We start from the raw sequence: 19,578 nt of genomic DNA, 5'->3' as shown, positions 1-19,578 counted from the left end.
GCCAGGCGTGCGGTGAGCTCGTGCCCACGGCGCTCCAGCAGGTCGCCCAGGCGTCTGGTGTGCCGCTCCATCTTGTCCCGCCTCTCCTGGTGGCGCCCGGCACGGCGCTGCAGCCGCTGCCTCTCCTCCACACTGTGCGCCAGCAGCTCTGCGTCTGAGAGGGAGGGGGGGGCAGGGAGGTGATTATTATTATATCCACCTTATTTTTGAATGCCCCACTGTAAAAAATAATATGTGTGCGTACAAGGTCCGGTTTAACGTGACTTATTGTTGCAGCTTGCCATTTCCTAAATGGTATTCTACTTGATTTGAAAAGATGGCCGCCTACACTCAGTCTCTTGTACCCTGGCTGAATTGAACATAACTTGGCCAATAAGTATTTAACATACAAAATAAAACAACCCGTAATATCTTAATTTTATGTAGAATGCAGAGGACATGTAACTGTTTAGTTAAACTTGCATTCCAGGAATATTGTGCTCTAAAGATGACGATTGTGGCTCGAGACTGTTTCGTCCTGAAACCCACACGCTTTGCGGTGGTGGAACCTATGTGGGATTCGAGGCGTAACCTATGTGCGTTTTAGCGTAACTTATGTGGGATTCGAGGCATAACCTATGTGGGGTTTGGCGTAACCTATGTGGGATTCGAAATAATGCATCCGAGATATAAAACGTTATGAATATAGCCACGTTATAAACAACAAACTAACGCTGGTGATCCGTATGGAAACAGTGTTACTCGAAATGGTTAAAAGTTCTATCAATTTGGTCATTTAGTGGGGTTTTACTGCCATGTAACATAACTAACTAGCGGCTAATATTAGCCACAGCAGGCGATTACCCATGAATGCACTGCGCTCTTAAAGGGATATTTATCGACGAGATTTTTGCCAAGCTGGACCTGATTAGTGATTTGCTCCGTTCGCCCAGACGGGTGTCAAGCTGTCAGCAACAAGGCTGGGAGGATCACACCGGAAGAAGCACCCATCAGCAGATCAGGCAAAAATGGCCGCCAAAAATAAGGTGGATAAGCGCTTTCGATTCAATTTGACTCGCACCAGTAAACACATTGATCACGCGGCCAAACTGGGGCGAGTCACGCGAGGCGAAGATTGGCTAGGTGTTTGGTGTGAAGACACAGTAACTCACCGCTCTTCCCCTCCTCATTGCCCCAGGCTATGGCCTCCTTCAGCTGCTCGATCTTCATCTTACACGACATGATCTTCCATTTCTGAGACAAACAACATGTTGACTTTATTCACTTCCATCTAAACATGTTTCACTTTCGTCTAAATCTAATGGAATTGTTACTGGTATCATTGTTATTACTGCTGCTACTATGTATGGACCCTGGTTTCTCTCTCTCTCTCGTCCTGTACCAAAGCATTTTGGTATGAATACGTGTACCGTTACACCCCTAGCAAACACATATCCTACCAAACACATATCCTACCAAACACATATCCAAAAACTATAAACACATTTGCAGGTAGTCATGTAGTTTGACAGTTATTGAGAGTTTATTTGAGTAAAGTTGTGACCAGTGATGTCACATCACTGGTCCACTTAACTTAATTCAAATCAACTCTCAATAACTGTCAAACCAAATTGTTTTTCGGTGGAGTTCTCCTTTAATTACTATACTATTCTCTGTTTCCATTTTTGTCCCACTGATGATGTCATCAGTGATGTCATAAGGGGGCGCGCACACACACATACACACACAAGGAGGCATTGTGACATCACTCATGTCATCAGTGATGTCATAAGACTGATGTCATCAGTGATGTCATAAGGGGGCACACACACACACACACACACGTGACGTCACTGATGATGTCATAAGACTGATGATGTCATCAGTGATGTCAGAAGGGGGCACACACACCCGCGCCCATGAAAGGGCAACAACATTTTGTGAGCAACACACACACACACACGCGGGAATAGGGCAAGCTGGCGAGGCCACGCAGCAGCCGAGCTGCAGGCCAGGCCGCGCAGTGGCCAAGCTGCATATGCGAGCTGCAGGGCCAGCTCGGCGAGCTGCAGGGTGGGCGAGGACGCGCAGCGGGCGAGCCTAGGAATCGAGCGCGCAAGATGTCTAGTTGCCTAGTAGTTACCTAAGATGCCCATCATAATGTCAACTCACCATCTGATCCGCCTGCAGCTTCCTGTCCATGGACTGGATCAGTCTGTGGAGACATAAACACGTTCCTCTTTGATGAAGCTTACAGTACAGTTAGGGCTGGTGAGCCCCTAGTTATGCTGCTATAGGCTTAGCCTGCCGGGGTTTCTTCTTCCGGTTAAAGGCAAGTCTTTTCCAAGACACACTGACACAGCCTGTGACAGACACACTGACACAGCCTGTGAAAGACACACTGACACAGCCTGTGAAAGACACACTGACACAGCCTGTGAAATGAAAGACACACTGACACAGCCTGTGAAATGAAAGACACACTGACACAGCCTGTGAAATGAAAGACACACTGACACAGCCTGTGACAGACACACTGACACAACCTGTGAAAGACACACTGACACAACCTGTGAAATGAAAGACACACTGACACAGCCTGTGAAATGAAAGACACACTGACACAACCTGTGAAATGAAAGACACACTGACACAACCTGTGAAATGAAAGACACACTGACACAACCTGTGAAATGAAAGACACACTGACACAGCCTGTGACAGACACACTGACACAGCCTGTGAAATGAAAGACACACTGACACAACCTGTGAAATGAAAGACACACTGACACAGCCTGTGACAGACACACTGACACAACCTGTGAAATGAAAGACACACTGACACAGCCTGTGAAAGACACACTGACACAGCCTGTGAAATGAAAGACACACTGACACAGCCTGTGAAATGAAAGACACACTGACACAGCCTGTGAAAGACACACTGACACAACCTGTGAAATGAAAGACACACTGACACAACCTGTGAAATGAAAGACACACTGACACAGCCTGTGAAATGAAAGACACACTGACACAGCCTGTGAAATGAATGACACACTGACACAGCCTGTGAAATGAAAGACACACTGACACAGCCTGTGAAATGAAAGACACACTGACACAGCCTGTGACAGACACACTGACACAACCTGTGAAATGAAAGACACACTGACACAGCCTGTGACAGACACACTGACACAACCTGTGAAATGAAAGACACACTGACACAGCCTGTGAAAGACACACTGACACAACCTGTGAAATGAAAGACACACTGACACAGCCTGTGAAAGACACACTGACACAACCTGTGAAATGAAAGACACACTGACACAGCCTGTGAAAGACACACTGACACAACCTGTGAAATGAAAGACACACTGACACAGCCTGTGAAAGACACACTGACACAACCTGTGAAATGAAAGACACACTGACACAACCTGTGAAATGAAAGACACACTGACACAGCCTGTGAAATGAAAGACACACTGACACAGCCTGTGAAATGAATGACACACTGACACAGCCTGTGAAATGAAAGACACACTGACACAGCCTGTGAAATGAAAGACACACTGACACAGCCTGTGACAGACACACTGACACAACCTGTGAAATGAAAGACACACTGACACAACCTGTGAAATGAAAGACACACTGACACAGCCTGTGAAAGACACACTGACACAACCTGTGAAATGAAAGACACACTGACACAGCCTGTGAAAGACACACTGACACAACCTGTGAAAGACACACTGACACAACCTGTGAAATGAAAGACACACTGACACAACCTGTGAAATGAAAGACACACTGACACAACCTGTGAAAGACACACTGACACAGCCTGTGAAATGAAAGACACACTGACACAACCTGTGAAATGAAAGACACACTGACACAACCTGTGAAAGACACACTGACACAGCCTGTGAAATGAAAGACACACTGACACAACCTGTGAAAGACACACTGACACAGCCTGTGAAATGAAAGACACACTGACACAGCCTGTGAAATGAAAGACACACTGACACAACCTGTGAAAGACACACTGACACAGCCTGTGACAGACACACTGACACAGCCTGTGAAAGACACACTGACACAACCTGTGAAATGAAAGACACACTGACACAACCTGTGAAAGACACACTGACACAGCCTGTGACAGACACACTGACACAGCCTGTGAAAGACACACTGACACAACCTGTGAAAGACACACTGACACAGCCTGTGAAAGACACACTGACACAACCTGTGAAAGACACACTGACACAGCCTGTGAAAGACACACTGACACAACCTGTGAAAGACACACTGACACAGCCTGTGAATGACACACTGACACAACCTGTGAAAGACACACTGACACAACCTGTGAAAGACACACTGACACAGCCTGTGACAGACACACTGACACAGCCTGTGAATGACACACTGACACAGCCTGTGAAAGATACACTGACACAACCTGTGAAAGACACACTGACACAGCCTGTGACAGACACACTGACACAGCCTGTGAAAGATACACTGACACAGCCTGTGACAGACACACTGACACAACCTGTGAAAGACACACTGACACAGCCTGTGACAGACACACTGACACAGCCTGTGATCGTTGCGGTGTCATTACGCTTCGCCTCCTGTTTAAAAGGAGGGAATGACGTGATGAAGTTACCCTTTATTTATCCCCTTGGGGAAATTCATCCTCTGCATTTGACCCATCCTCTACTAGGAACCTTCCTAGAACTAGGAGCAGTGGGCAGCCGCAGTGCAGCGCCCGGGGACCAACTCCAGTTCTTTTGCCAGTGCCTTGGTCAGGAGCACTGACAGGAGTATTAACCCTAACATACATGTCTTTGGTGGTGGGAGGAAACCGGAGCACCCGGAGAAAACCCACACGGACACGGGGAGAACATGCAAACTCCACACAGAAAGGACCTGGGACGGACCGGGGTTCAAACTCGGGACCTTCTTGCTGTGAGGCAACAGTGCTAACCACTGAGCCACCGTGCCGCCATCAAGTATCAGCCCCGAATCAACGTCTGTTTGAAAGGGTAACCATGGAAGACGGGAATCTCAGCTCATTAATTAAAAAAAAGACAGCATTGCATATTGAAGTTGTATATCAGAAATACGTTAACCAAAGCATATCAATACAGCAGTAGCCTACTGTAGTCTGTCTAGCCTGTTGTGCGTTCCCCTACGAAAAACAACTAACAGGATAGTATTCCTGTGCATTCATAGCCTTTATCCCAACGGCACAGCAAAAGGGGAAAGGCAGAAATGAAAGCAAAAATCGATCCGATCCATCTCGTCACCCAGCGTGCCTGAGTCTGACAAGCAGAGACGAGCGAGAAACAGAACCAGACAGTCAAACTTTTAAAAGCAGAAACCAAGTGGTCTATTGACAACGACGACGGAACTTAAAACTGGAACCAAAGGAAAGAATTAGCCTTGTCTTACCTGCAGCCTACATGATGCTGTCTGTCTCTGTGATGCATAAAGCTTGTCTTACCTGCAGCCTACATGATGCTGTCTGTCTCTGTGATCCATAAAGCTTGTCTTACCTGCAGCCTACATGATGCTGTCTGTCTCTGTGATGCATAAAGCTTGTCTTACCTGCAGCCTACATGAAGCTGTCTGTCTCTGTGATGCATAAAGCTTGTCTTACCTGTAGCCTACATGATGCTGTCTGTCTCTGTGATCCATAAAGCTTGTCTTACCTGCAGCCTACATGATGCTGTCTGTCTCTGTGATCCATAAAGCTTGTCTTACCTGCAGCCTACATGAAGCTGTCTGTCTCTGTGATGCATAAAGCTTGTCTTACCTGCAGCCTACATGAAGCTGTCTGTCTCTGTGATGCATAAAGCTTGTCTTACCTGCAGCCTACATGAAGCTGTCTGTCTCTGTGATGCATAAAGCTTGTCTTACCTGTAGCCTACATGATGCTGTCTGTCTCTGTGATCCATAAAGCTTGTCTTACCTGCAGCCTACATGATGCTGTCTGTCTCTGTGATCCATAAAGCTTGTCTTACCTGCAGCCTACATGAAGCTGTCTGTCTCTGTGATGCATAAAGCTTGTCTTACCTGCAGCCTACATGATGCTGTCTGTCTCTGTGATCCATAAAGCTTGTCTTACCTGCAGCCTACATGAAGCTGTCTGTCTCTGTGATGCATAAAGCGTGTCTTACCTGCAGCCTACATGATGCTGTCTGTCTCTGTGATCCATAAAGCTTGTCTTACCTGCAGCCTACATGAAGCTGTCTGTCTCTGTGATGCATAAAGCTTGTCTTACCTGCAGCCTACATGATGCTGTCTGTCTCTGTGATCCATAAAGCTTGTCTTACCTGCAGCCTACATGATGCTGTCTGTCTCTGTGATGCATAAAGCTTGTCTTACCTGCAGCCTACATGATGCTGTCTGTCTCTGTGATCCATAAAGCTTGTCTTACCTGCAGCCTACATGAAGCTGTCTGTCTCTGTGATCCATAAAGCTTGTCTTACCTGCAGCCTACATGAAGCTGTCTGTCTCTGTGATGCATAAAGCTTGTCTTACCTGCAGCCTACATGAAGTTGTCTGTCTCTGTGATCCATAAAGCTTGTCTTACCTGCAGCCTACATGAAGCTGTCTGTCTCTGTGATCCATAAAGCTTGTCTTACCTGCAGCCTACATGATGCTGTCTGTCTCTGTGATCCATAAAGCTTGTCTTACCTGCAGCCTACATGAAGCTGTCTGTCTCTGTGATGCATAAAGCTTGTCTTACCTGCAGCCTACATGATGCTGTCTGTCTCTGTGATGCATAAAGCTTGTCTTACCTGCAGCCTACATGAAGCTGTCTGTCTCTGTGATCCATAAAGCTTGTCTTACCTGCAGCCTACATGATGCTGTCTGTCTCTGTGATCCATAAAGCTTGTCTTACCTGCAGCCTACATGAAGCTGTCTGTCTCTGTGATGCATAAAGCTTGTCTTACCTGCAGCCTACATGATGCTGTCTGTCTCTGTGATGCATAAAGCTTGTCTTACCTGCAGCCTACATGAAGCTGTCTGTCTCTGTGATGCATAAAGCTTGTCTTACCTGCAGCCTACATGAAGCTGTCTGTCTCTGTGATGCATAAAGCTTGTCTTACCTGCAGCCTACATGATGCTGTCTGTCTCTGTGATCCATAAAGTCGATCGGCTGCTCGTTAAAGAGACTCCTCGCACATAATAAGCACAACACACCTGTCTGTCTTTATCTCGCACCAGCTTGCCCAAGTTTTTTTCTTTTTTCTTCTTTTTTCTGTGCATCCGATTAATCGATCTGTAAGTCGCATGTGAGGATATTTCCTCTGACCAGCTCAGCTGTCTCCATGGCAATGATAGAACGTCATGCTAGAATGCCTCCTCGCGCTGTGTAAAAGCATCGTCTGCGTAAAAAGGCACCGCTGAGTCGTTTGCGGGCCTTATATATAATTATTATTATTATTATTATATATCGAGTTCTTTTGTGTCTCCCATTTCCTGCAGGATCAGAATGGATCTTGACTCCAGTGGGAAGAGAGACCCACAACTACTATGACTATTATGAGTCCTGTTCTTATTACAGCTGCTCCTGTTACTACTGTTGTACCTGTTACTATGAACTACTTATTAGAGTTGTTAATGGTAGGGATGCACCGATTGCGATTTTGTTGGCCGATTCCGATTTCCGATTTTTGAATAGTCTGACTTGCCGATACCGATTTTTGCCGATTCCGATTTTCTTTCTAATAACAATAATTGGCAGGTTATTTTTTAACTTTTTAACTTTGCTTTAATAGAAAATTAACATTCATGTCACATTTCTTATCATTTGCATGAGGTAGGACGATCTCACTCAAAAACATCTCAAAATAAAAGTGTTCCAGGTTACTGGACAGAGCTTTTCTTTTTTGTGTAAATACAATGAATATAAAACAATTAATTCCAGTATATCCCACAGCTATCATGCATTTACTTTTCCAAAAGAAAAAAGGTGCAACAGAACAGGGGCTTCAGATGGAAAGTAGCCTATGGCTAAATCTGATACAAAGCATCTCTTCCCCTATGGGGTTTAATGTTTTTTTGTATAGGCCTATGTCCCTGCCAAATAAACTAATAAAATAAAATAAATAAACGTCAAAATGTTATCCATGGACAAGGAGTTTATAGCCTATAGCTCTGGAGCCCAGAGACCTTCGAAGCCATGCCCACTCTACAGTTGTGGATTTGGCTGTCATTGAGTAGCCTAGATGAGGAAATGAGTTAGAGTTGACTCAGTTTGAATATCGTAGTTTACACACAGAGCGCGTTTTTTTTAATCCGCCATTCGAAAAAAAATCATCTCTCACAGAAAACCTTGCACACTGGTCCGATGCGTTTTATTATTATGTTCGTCGTTCTATTCGCAATACGAAACAAAAGTCCTCTCCTGGCTGTACACGTTAGGGTTAGGGTTACAACGTGACTGACGGATAGCAGCAGCAGCAGGCAGCGGTGATGTGGAGGCTGGTCGGGGAAGAGGGGACGGTGAGGTGAAGCGAGCCGCTCAGACTGGAGACTGTGGACTACAACCTACCCGGCAGCCCCTCCGCGGCTCCACACCGACGAAGACATGCTGTGGCATGTGTGTACTGTGTAGTGGCAGCTTTTGTTTTGGCTGCAACTCATCCACTCTGTCTCGCTGCTTTTGGGTTCGCGCACGTCACTTGACGTCACTTGAAAATCGGCTCACAGAATCGGCATTTTAGAGTGACCGGCGCAGATCACCGATCGAGGCCGATCACGTGAAAATCGGCCATTTCCGGTCACGTGCCGATCGATCGGTGCATCCCTAGTTAATGGTATCATTATTACTGCATTTACTGTGCCTCTCTCTCTCTCTCTCTCGCTCTCTCTCTCTCTCTCTCTCTCTCTCTCTCTCTTTTTCTCAACCCAACCGCTCATTAGGGGTGTCAAAAATAATCGATTATAGGATGCATCGCGATGCGGACGTGCACGATTCTGCATCGATTCACAAATGTCAAAAATTGATTATTTAAAAAAAAATATATATATATATATTTTTTTTTAATAATCAAATAAAATATAATGGAAGTACATGCAGTTGTTTATTTTAATTATGGATCATAATACAATGCAATTCTAAATGCACTTTTATTTTAAAAGTAGCCACACAGTGAGAAAAAAGAAAGTGAGAAAAAATAAATCATGTATTGTGGAAAAAAGTGATGCATCGATTTAAGATGCATCGAGATGCATCGATAATCGTAATCGAATCGAATTGTAGCCCTCTGAATCGTAATCGAATCGAATCGTGAGGCCAGTGAAGATTCACAGCCCTACCGCTCATAGCAGATGAACACCCACCAAGAGGTTTTCTCCCCCGGTCAGGGGGCTTTTCCTCGTCTCCGTTGCTGAGTTCTGCTCTTGTTGGGTAATTGTTTCAAATGCCACATAACCTCGCAGTCAAATCACCAGTACCCTAACCCTACATGTGAGAATTGTTTCAATTGATGGGTCTAAAATAAAGAGCCTGGTCTTCTACCGGCTCTATTTGTAAAACGCCTTCAAATAACTCTTGTTATGATTTTGCGCTATATAAATATAAAATTGATTGATTGAATACTATAACGTTAGTTGTTTTTCGTAAAGGGAAACGCACAACAGACAAGACTGCAAACAACCACTGCTGTGTTGAATTATATCTTAACTTATTTCTGATAGTAGAACTTTAACACATTGAGTGCCAAGGACGTCTCTGGACGTCCTAAGAAAATGTAACGAGGAGTGCCAAGGACGTCTGTGGACGTCCTAAAATCATAATTCATATTATTCCATAATTCTGCTGTTTAAGGTCGTACCTAGCCAGTGAGCATGAATCCCTTCAAGGGATCACACGGCGCCACCTTAAACATCGTCACGGGAGCTGCGCCACCCACCTCAGATCCTTTACTTTGTACAGGAGACAGCAGGGAAAGACGTGATCAAAGTGGAAACCGATGCATGCTTCAGCCAGAGCCGTATTGATTGCTCTGTCTGCAGCGGAGCGGACAGTTGGCTCGGCTGCATCCGTGCCCACAACTGAGCTCTTCTGCTTATATCTATCTTCTATCTATCTGTTTCTCCACATGATTCCCTGCCAGAAAGCCAGCACCCGAAGCCGAACGGCCAAGCCCTTTTCGTTCAGTCGCGTTTGGCACTTCCTTGTTGCGCGCTGGGATCTGTCCGGGGCAAAAACGGAGTCTGTTGTGCGTGTGGGGAGGAGCCCGCAGCTCGGGGGTGGAGGGGGGGGGGGAGGGGGGTGGGGGGAGCAGCCTGCACAGAAACCACACCACGCCACTACATCAGAAAACACCAGCCAGAGTCAGTGAATGTGCTCGAAATTAGAGTGCAAAAAGTATTCATAAAAGTCACTATATCTTGAAAAGTTAAAAAAACGGCAGAAAACCCTTGAAAGTGCACTTCTTACAGAGGCTGTCATTTCATAATGGAACTGTCTAGAAACAAAATTTCTTCTTTGGAAGAAGCAGGAGTGTTCAATGTTTCATTGAGTCCAGCCCTCTCAATATAGCCATAATAGAAAAAATTCTATAGCTGTTTTCAACTGAATGGAAGTGAATCTGGCACAGGCTCCAGACAATTTTACTGAAGCGCTGTGGCACTCAATGTGTTAATCTGGAGCTGTTTCCCCCCTCGGTCTTCCAGTAATTTTTTTATGAATGAGCTGAGCTTCAATCCGTCTTTCCGACTTACATTTTAAACAAGTGGGCACTGTTACTGCCTCCACTGGCGTAACGAAAGGCGTAACAAAACGACACACCATTCCGTCCTTGTGACTTTTATACAGGAGCCGAGTAATGACGCCGCAACGATGGTGGCTTTCACAGGCCTGTGAAAAAGGGCTATTATAGAGAGGTGAGTTTTCCTCACGCAATGCTACCTAACTACAGCTAGACATTAGCTTGCTAGCTAACTACAGAGCTACCTAGCTACAGATTAGCCTACCATGAGAACTGACAATTATGCAAGGTTCCCACAAATTTTCATGGATACAATTTCAAAACTTTTCCATTACTTTTCCAAGATCCATAAGATAATTTCCATGTAATGTGAGGCGGTGACTCTGGATCAATACCAGAAATTACTACACTGGAAAAATAGGACACACCTCTTTATATTGGATTTTAGTGCTTTAGAGTGACTGCAACAAGGGACCATATTGTGACTCGAAAACTCGACAACATTGGCCCGGAAGCTCCCGCAAATGTAATGGCGCTGACTGGAGCCGCTACTTCTGCTCTGGTCCAGACAACGAGTTGACCAAAGAGGGAACAGACACACAGAGGACAACGCTGCTGTCTATGTGCTGCCTCCTGCAGGCGAGGCGAGGTGGCACAGCCTGACGGCAGAAATGAGCGAAGAGGAGGAGGGGCAGGAGGAAGATGACGAGCAGCAGTATCAGTATAAACTTAGACTTAGACTACCTAGACCTGAATTAGCAGTATAATATTAGTCATCCTAAATAATCCTAATAAATTTTGATTTGACCTAATTTTTATTGCTGTCTATAGAGTTAGTTCCACCTCTGCGCAGATTCCCCCGCTCTCTTCTCTCTCTCCCCCTCAGGTGTCCTCATTGGCCTGACGTACACCCCACCGCTGCAGCCCTAGGTCCGGCCGTCATCGTCCTAGCCACCTGTCGTCACTCTAGGCCATCTACCCACTACTCCTTCTACTGTCTGACACCCCGGGCTCATCACCATCACCGACCCCTATCCTCATCATCCTGGTCACCTGCTTGCCTAAGGGAAGGGGGGGGCGCCCCCCCAGCCCCCCCCCGCCGCCTCATCATCACCTCCATCTCCTATCCTCCCCTCCTCTTAATCATCACCTCCGACTCCTATCCTCCCCTCCCCTCCTCTTAATCCATGTCACCAACGCGGACTCATGGATTCCTCAGATCATCCTCATGGAACTCCCAATCTTGTTACCCTTTTTGTCACCTAGCTAATTAACTAGTATTCTCTAAACCTACGAACACTTAAAGACTGCATTTTCTATTTCTTTTTGGACTCTACTTTTTAGATTTTCAACTCCCTTCCCGGATCTTAGGATAATTTAAAAATTACATTTTTATATCCCTTCTGTTGGACTCTTTTTTTACATTTTCAATTTTCTGTTCTCTTGTACATTTTATTTCCATAATAAACCATTCACAGAGTTTCATTATCGGAAACTCTGTGCATGGTTTAGCCCGGCATCTCTCGGCCTGTCTCGGAGGGGAGTCCCCAGATGGGGGTCCGCTGCTGTGGCCTGGTGGGTGGGCCCGTCCCCCGCGTGGCCTGCTCTCACGCTCTCAGTCACTATGCTGGTGGCTGGGGGCTGGGGGGGCGGGTCGCGTGGGGGCTGGGTCCGCCTGGGCCGCAGCAATTGGCCCCTAGCACAACGACCTCACAAGGTTCCTCCTCAGCCAAGTCACTGGGGCAATCCATGCGGCGATCCATATGGTGGAAAGGTTTTCTTGCGTTCACTGGGGGTGAGGGGGTGCCGCTGTGTCCCGGCCTGGCCTTCCCTCCCACGCCATATGTGGGCGGGGGCCGGGTCGGGGGGCATCGGTGCTCTTCATCACTGGTCGAGGGCTGCCGGTTGGTTTAGAACAGCTTAGGTAGGCGATAGATTAGCTACAGCCTAAGGCTGACCTGTTAGTGTTCAGGCTAAAATCAGACTAGAGCAGGGTAGGATAGGCCAGATTAGGCTGTAGATTAGCTAGATACTATGTCCCAGTTAGCTCTGGTTAATGCTTAGAGTAGTCAGTTGTCTGATCTTCTCCCCCCCCCTCTCTTTCCCCCTTTCCCCGCTTCTTCCCTTCTTCCCCCTTCTTGTTCTCCTCTCTTTCCATGCTCTTTCCTCCCCCACATCCCACCGCCCCCCCCTCCCTTCTCCTGCTCTCTCCTCATTCTCCCCCCCCTCTGCTCCTTCTCCTCTTCTCCCCTATTTTCCTGAATCCCTGCCACTTCCTGCTCTCCCTTCTCTCACATTCCCCCTGCTCTCCTTCCCCTGCACCCTCCCACCTCTCCTTCTCTGCCTCTCTGTCCTCCCCCCTCTCTCACATTCCCCCCTGCTCTCCTTCCCCTGCACCCTCCCACCTCTCCTTCTCTGTCCTCTCCTCCTCCACATTTCCCATTTTCCCCCCACCCTCGCCCTAATCCGGGCCCGTATCCTACTCCCTCCCTCCACCCTAGACCCTACCTCTACTCTCTGTCCTCCCCCCTCTCTCACATTCCCCCTGCTCTTCTTCCCCTGCTCTCCTTCCCCTGCACCTCTACTCTCTGTCCTCCCCCCTCTCTCACATTCCCCCTGCTCTCCTTCCCCTGCACCCTCCCACCTCTCCTTCTCTGTTCTCTCCTCCTCCACATTTCCCATTTTCTCCCCACCCTCGCCCTAATCCGGGCCCGTATCCTACTCCCTCCCTCCACCCTAGACCCTACCTCTACTCTACCTCCCCTGTACCCCTCCACCTCTCCTTCTCTGTTCTCTCCTCCTCTCTGTCCTCTCCCCTCTCTCACATTCCCACTGCTTTCCTTCCCCTGCGCCCTCCCACCTCTCCTTCTCTGTTCTCTCCTCCTCTCTGCCCTCTCCTCCCTCTCACATTCCCCCTGCTCTCCCTCCCCTGCACCCTCTCCTTCTCTGTTCTCTCCTCCTCCACATTTCCCATTTCTCCCCACCCTCGCCCTAATCCGGGCCCGTATCCTACTCCCTCCCCTCCCCCAACCCTAGACCCTACCCCTACCCTGGCTCTCCCTCCCCTGCACCCTCATCTCTCCTCCCCTGTTCTCTCCTCCTCCACATTTCCTATTTTCTCCCCACCTCCCCCCTCTCCTCCCTCCACCCTAGACCCTACCTCTACTCTACCTCCCCTGTACCCTTCCACCTCTCCTTCTCTGTTCTCTCCTCCTCTCTGTCCTCTCCCCTCTCTCACATTCCCACTGCTCTCCTTCCCCTGCGCCCTCCCACCTCTCCACATTTCCTATTTTCTCCCCACCTCCCCCCTCCCTCTCCCTCCCTCCTCCACTCTCCTGCTTTCTTCAAATGTTCAAATGTTATCTTTATTCTGTATATTCTTGTTACTGTGTGTTAGCTAGAATCAGCTAGACATACTTTCTGTGAAGCCCTCTGAGACATGCTTGTGAATTAGGGCTATATAAATAAACTTGACTTGACTTGACTTGATACACGGTAGACTAGAAAGGAGCGTGCGCCGCGCCCTCAATATCTAGTTTTCAATAAAGCACCAGGTTAGAGGGCTCCTTGTACAATTAACAGCATTAGTTCTTTGAGAATCTCTTTCAGATCGAAGCAAAATTGGTATTGTAACAGAAATATCAATATTGAATCATATCGATATCGATATCGGGACCTTGTGGATCAGAATTGTAGTAGGAAATGAGTGGTGATAAGCAGCCCTATCAGCACCAGTACATCTATCTGCCCACCAACATCTTTGCATCTTCATTCAATTCTACTGTCAAACATCTCAGTCTGGCCTGTTTGACCACATTTATTTTTCTGTGTGAATGACTTTCTCTTTCTTTTACCTCTGTTGAAGCTGTTCCTTTTCCTCCCTCAGCTTTTTCAGCCTCTCCAACTTTTCAACGTATCTGTAGAGACAAAAAAACAACAACATTAATTGTTCAGCTCTATTAAATAGTGTCAGGGCTGAACGATTGAGTAAAAATGTCTAATTGCAATTATTTCTGACTGACAGTGCAATTGCGATAGATAGGGAGGGAATGATCCTCTTTACATCATTATTATCATTTTCATTGAAAAACATTGAAATGATTACGGTGTGATTTCTGCAGGGATTTGTACCAAACAAAGATGTTTTCTACAGTCTGTAGAATATGATGTGTCGGCCAACTCGTTCCATTTCCATCTTCTAGTTGCCTGAGATTGAGCTCTGTTTAACCCATTGATACTTGATGCAGCATTTGTGTGTGTGTCCCTTTAAGACCGCGAACCGCGTTAACGAGCTGCTTAAAGGGATACGCACACAAATGAGGGATATACACGCAAATGCTGCATCAGGTATCAATGGGTTAAGCAATTTCTATGAGGGGATTGATTCCCTCTGGGGAATCCCACTTTCCCTAAGCCATCACAAGAGGCCTTAATAGTTCATCCAGTCGGGAGAATGAAAAGAAGAAAAAAACTCTTTTGAATAAACTAGAAATCTTGTGCGCTCAATTTCTAGGGTGGAGACTCTGGAGAGTTTGAAAAGTGAATTTTAAGGCCTGGTGCATCACCCAGGTGGGTGCTGCACATCACCCAGGTGGGTGCTGGTGCTGCACATCAGTGGTGGATGAGTTGAGTTCCCTCCCCCTCCCTCCCCTGATATGTGAAGCGCTTTGAGTGTCTAGAAAGGTGCTATATAAATCCAATCAATTATTATTATTATTATTATGAATACTCTAGTAAAGTACAAGTATCTTAAATTTGTACATGGGTACAGTATTTGAGATAATGTACTTCAGTTACTTTCCACCTCTGAAAGTAGCGACTGTAAAATACACCAAGTTAGCGATCCTATATATAGACTGTGAGCAGTGTGAAGCTAACAGCAGGCTGCTTGTGACATGTCCTGCTGCATGGGCAGATTCATGTCCAGCTGGCTGTAAACAAACTGGAAAACCTGGAGACCAGACAGCGCTAGCAAGCCGCTAACTGTGCAGCTATAACTGGCTTCAAACAGCTGAAGCTGTACCATGCAGCATTAGCTGCTAACTTGCCTAGCTGGCTAACATGGTGTGGCTGCTGCTCTGGTGACTGCGGGGCGGGCTGCTATAAATAACATAGGTTTGACTGATTTTGTATATTCATTTTCAATCTGTGAATTTCTGACCAAAACAGTTCAAACAATAACGTTAAACCGGTTTTGTCAGTTATGGAGTCATGCGGTGGAGATAACCTTGTTACGTCTCATAGCGCTGTTTATAAGTTCAGTTCAGTTATGCTTATAGCCCCTCATCATAAGCACGTCTCAAAGGGATGTCGACCGATAACCGTGCAACTGATAATCTACCGTTTCAACATTAACCGATTAATACTATCAGTTAAACGGTTAAAAAAAATAGCATGTGCCCTTTAACACATGTGGGTGGGCGGCGCAAATGCAAGTAGAATTGTGGGGGAGTGTCTGATAATCATGTTATTGTTGTTGTTGTTGTTGTTTACCTCCGGATGGGTCACTCTCTCTCTCTCTCTCCCTCCCTCTCTGCACGTTCATCATGCACACACACATACGCACACACACACACACACACACACACACACACTCTCTCTCTCTCTCTCTCTCTCTCTCTGCACGTTCATCATGCACACACACGCATACGCATGCACTGAATGATAAAACACGCAAAACAATTTACAGTCGTTTTTACCGTGTTCCAAAGATGCAGACATGAAGCGTCTAATTGACGATTGAAAAGTATTAATTCACGTTACTCTTTACTGTCCAACACATGCCAGTTCGGATAAATTGTTTCACAACGAGAGACGGATTGTTTGTAGGCTATGCGTTGAAACACTGACAGCTGCGTGCGGACAGGCCGCTGCACTCGTCCTCATGTCATGTGTTATGCAGCCAGACACACAGAGAGCATAGCAGACAGCCTAGCCCCTTTCCCCACCTTCCAGGTATAATAATTAATAATAATGAATCCCTTCCAGAGTCCCTTATCCGCCCATTGACTTCCACGCCGCTCTCACGTCCAAGCTGTTTAAATCAGCAATACGCACGTCTGCTTTGGTAGGTGGCTTTGAAAGGTTTCTGTGACACTTGTAAATACGTGCGTAAACAGCGGGGAGGACATGCAAACTCCACACAGAAAGCACCGGGGTGGAGATTCAAACCCACAACTTTCTGACTGTGAGGCGCCAAAGCTACCACTGAACCACCGTGCAAGTCTGAAGTGTATTCAAAGTGAATGTAGGAGCTGTGTGTGTGTGTGTGTGTGTGTGTGTGTGTGTGTGTGCGTGTGTGTGTGTGTGTGTGTGTGTGCGTGCATGTGTGTGTGTGTGCGCGAGCAGTGCACACCTCTCTGGGTTCCGTCCGTCGATGTGTGTGAAGTCTCCGGCCTGCACGCAGCGGGCGCAGGTTAGCCGCCGGCGGGCGGTGCTGCAGAGCGGACAGCGCTCCACCGCCACAGACAGACCCTCCGCGTCATCACAGGACTCCAGCGCGCCCGGAGGGGCAGGGTGGAGGCAGGGTTTCTGCAGGTTTCAACAAGTGGAATTGAAGACGTTTTAAGAGCTTTATGAACGCAATTAAAGACCTATTTCACATCCATAGTGGCACCAAAAAAAAAGTACAAACTTGACTGATGGCTTTATTATACCAACGTTCCCAACTTTAGCGTTTTCTGGCACGAGCTGCGGCGGGCTTCAAATCTGTTATTTTCAACCGGCTTCACTGTTCTCCAGAGAGAGCTCGTTCAACTTACACTTACCCATTTTAGGTGAAAGTTAACGTTAGCCCACCGACCACACCACACAACACACACTAGCTGGGTGTGCTCCGATCAATTCTGACCGGGCTGCACAGCTTACACAAGTGGTTATTGGTTGGTTTTGTTTTGCAGTTTTGTTACAGATCAATAATTTAGTGAAACTTTATAAAAGTAACAACATTAACTTCTAATGCAATCCAAAAACAAGCAATTTAAGACCTGGCAAAATAAGACATTTTTTAAGACATTTTATATACCGTAAATGCAGTCCATTTTAAGGCGTACAAATTCAAATGATTGGATTTTAGACTTTTTAAGGACCTGCAGAAACCCTGGGAGGTCAGGCAGGGGGGCGGCGGGGTGGAGGCGTTGTGGCCGGACAGGCGGCCTGCCGCCTGCCTGAGGCCCACGCCGGGAGGCGCCCTGCTCCAGCCCGCCTGGAGGGGCTCCTGCTGTGGACGCCATGGATCAGCTAAGCTCCCTGCTAAAGACAAGAATCACAATCAGTCAGGAATGCATGGGCCGGTGGTTGCAAAAAAAAGTCAGAGTTAAGGTTTCCATTGAATAAAATCGGTTGCACAAAACACCCTTCTTCTCCTTAAGGTTAAACGTTTTAAGGAAACCTTAAGGACACCAAGTCCATATTTTTCGGATGCGTTTTTTTAATCCGTTATCTGATCGCAAAAGGCTTTTGACGGATGCGAAAAATGTAGAAAATCAACCCTGTTCCGAAAACGTTAATGATGGCCAAAAGTTTCAGAGTCAGTGTGTCAACGTGATTGACAACATGAGGTCGTATTTATTTTTAAACATGCGACAATTTCGGACGAGAAATACATACTTGGTGTGCAAACGCCTTAACTCTGACTTTAAGGAAAAGGTTAACTCAAGGTGTGGCAAAGTATATGCACATATAACAAATTTGAATTGAATTATGAATTCACTCAAAAAGTAAAAATGTGCTAATAATTTTGCACCGTGGCCTTTTGAATCTTTATATTTGACCTTGTAGCCCTTGTTCTCTCTCTCTATGCTCTTTTCTTTGTATGTTTTACGTGAAGCACTTTGAATTGCCTTTGTGTATGGGTATGTGCTATACAAATAAACTTGCCTTGCCTAAAGCTAACCCTGCTAAAGACAAAAAGGATAGAACTATCTATATTATATATCTAAATGTGTTTTTCCTCTGATTTTGGCACAAGGGATAGTAACATCTTGTCCTGTGTATTAATTAATAATATAAAAGGGGCTTAGTTTGTTTACATTTTTGTCCCACTGATGATGGTATAGGAGGCATTTGGCATCACTGATGAGGTCATCAGTGATGTTATAAAAGTAAAATCATCTTATGCTATCACTGATGATGTCATAGACACTGATGTAAACTTAAGGGGCACACACACACCTGCATGCATGCATGTAAACTTTAATAACATTTTGTGAGAAACACACACTGGCGCACCATAGAGCAGGCGAGTGCAGTCAAAAGTAAAAAAAAAATGTTTTTATTGTTAATCACTTGGTTCACTTGGATCTTATATTTTACCTTGTGACATTTTTCTCTCTGTGATCTTTTCTTAATGATGTAAAGCACTTTGAACTGCCTCGGTGTTAGCCCTTCCCAGGAACGCTGCTATGAATCCAGTTTGATCTGAATAAAGCAGCGTTCCTGGGAAGGGCTACCTCTGTATGAAGTGCTAACATAACCTTATCGTTACAAATAAACTCACCCTGCCTTACCTAAAGCTAAACCGGCTAGGCTAACGCAGTGGGCTAACGTAAATATATAGCTAGCTCCCTGCTAAGCTAAACAGCTAACTAGCTCACACTTACTACCGGTAAGCAGATTTAGCTAGTACGAACTAGCTGCTGCTAGACTCAGCGTTTTCTAAGTTCTCATGTTGTTACGGTTGTTATGTTGTTGTCTGCTCGGGATCGCTGTCACCTTTTTTAATAAAGAAAACAGCGCGTGAGATTGTTTTTGTTTTGGTGAGCGGACGTTACCTCTGTTCAGTGAGCAACAATAAGACGAGCAACAATTAGCACATCCGGTGACCGTTTTTCAGA

The 19,578-nt window shown here is 46.2% G+C and overlaps 1 protein-coding gene across 1 annotated transcript in view; it reads right to left on the bottom strand.

Annotated features, from left to right (window-relative positions):
- Positions 1-17,976, bottom strand: part of atg14 (autophagy related 14) — a gene marked incomplete at its 5' end in the record, with an annotated part of 30,886 nt that extends 12,910 nt beyond the window's left edge. The window contains 6 exons of the mRNA XM_083636847.1: positions 1-154; positions 1,152-1,233; positions 2,152-2,194; positions 14,599-14,661; positions 17,100-17,275; positions 17,833-17,976. The exon at positions 1-154 is cut by the window's left edge and continues 84 nt beyond it. Coding sequence (XP_083492973.1) covers positions 1-154; positions 1,152-1,233; positions 2,152-2,194; positions 14,599-14,661; positions 17,100-17,275; positions 17,833-17,976 — 662 coding nt within the window. The remainder of the gene's footprint in view (positions 155-1,151; positions 1,234-2,151; positions 2,195-14,598; positions 14,662-17,099; positions 17,276-17,832) is intronic.
- Between the last annotated feature and the right edge of the window lie 1,602 nt (positions 17,977-19,578).

This window comes from Poromitra crassiceps, assembly GCF_964638095.1.
Source record: "Poromitra crassiceps genome assembly, chromosome: 5".
Classification (NCBI taxonomy): Eukaryota; Metazoa; Chordata; class Actinopteri; order Beryciformes; family Melamphaidae; genus Poromitra; species Poromitra crassiceps.
This window is presented reverse-complemented; position numbering and strand designations above follow the sequence as displayed.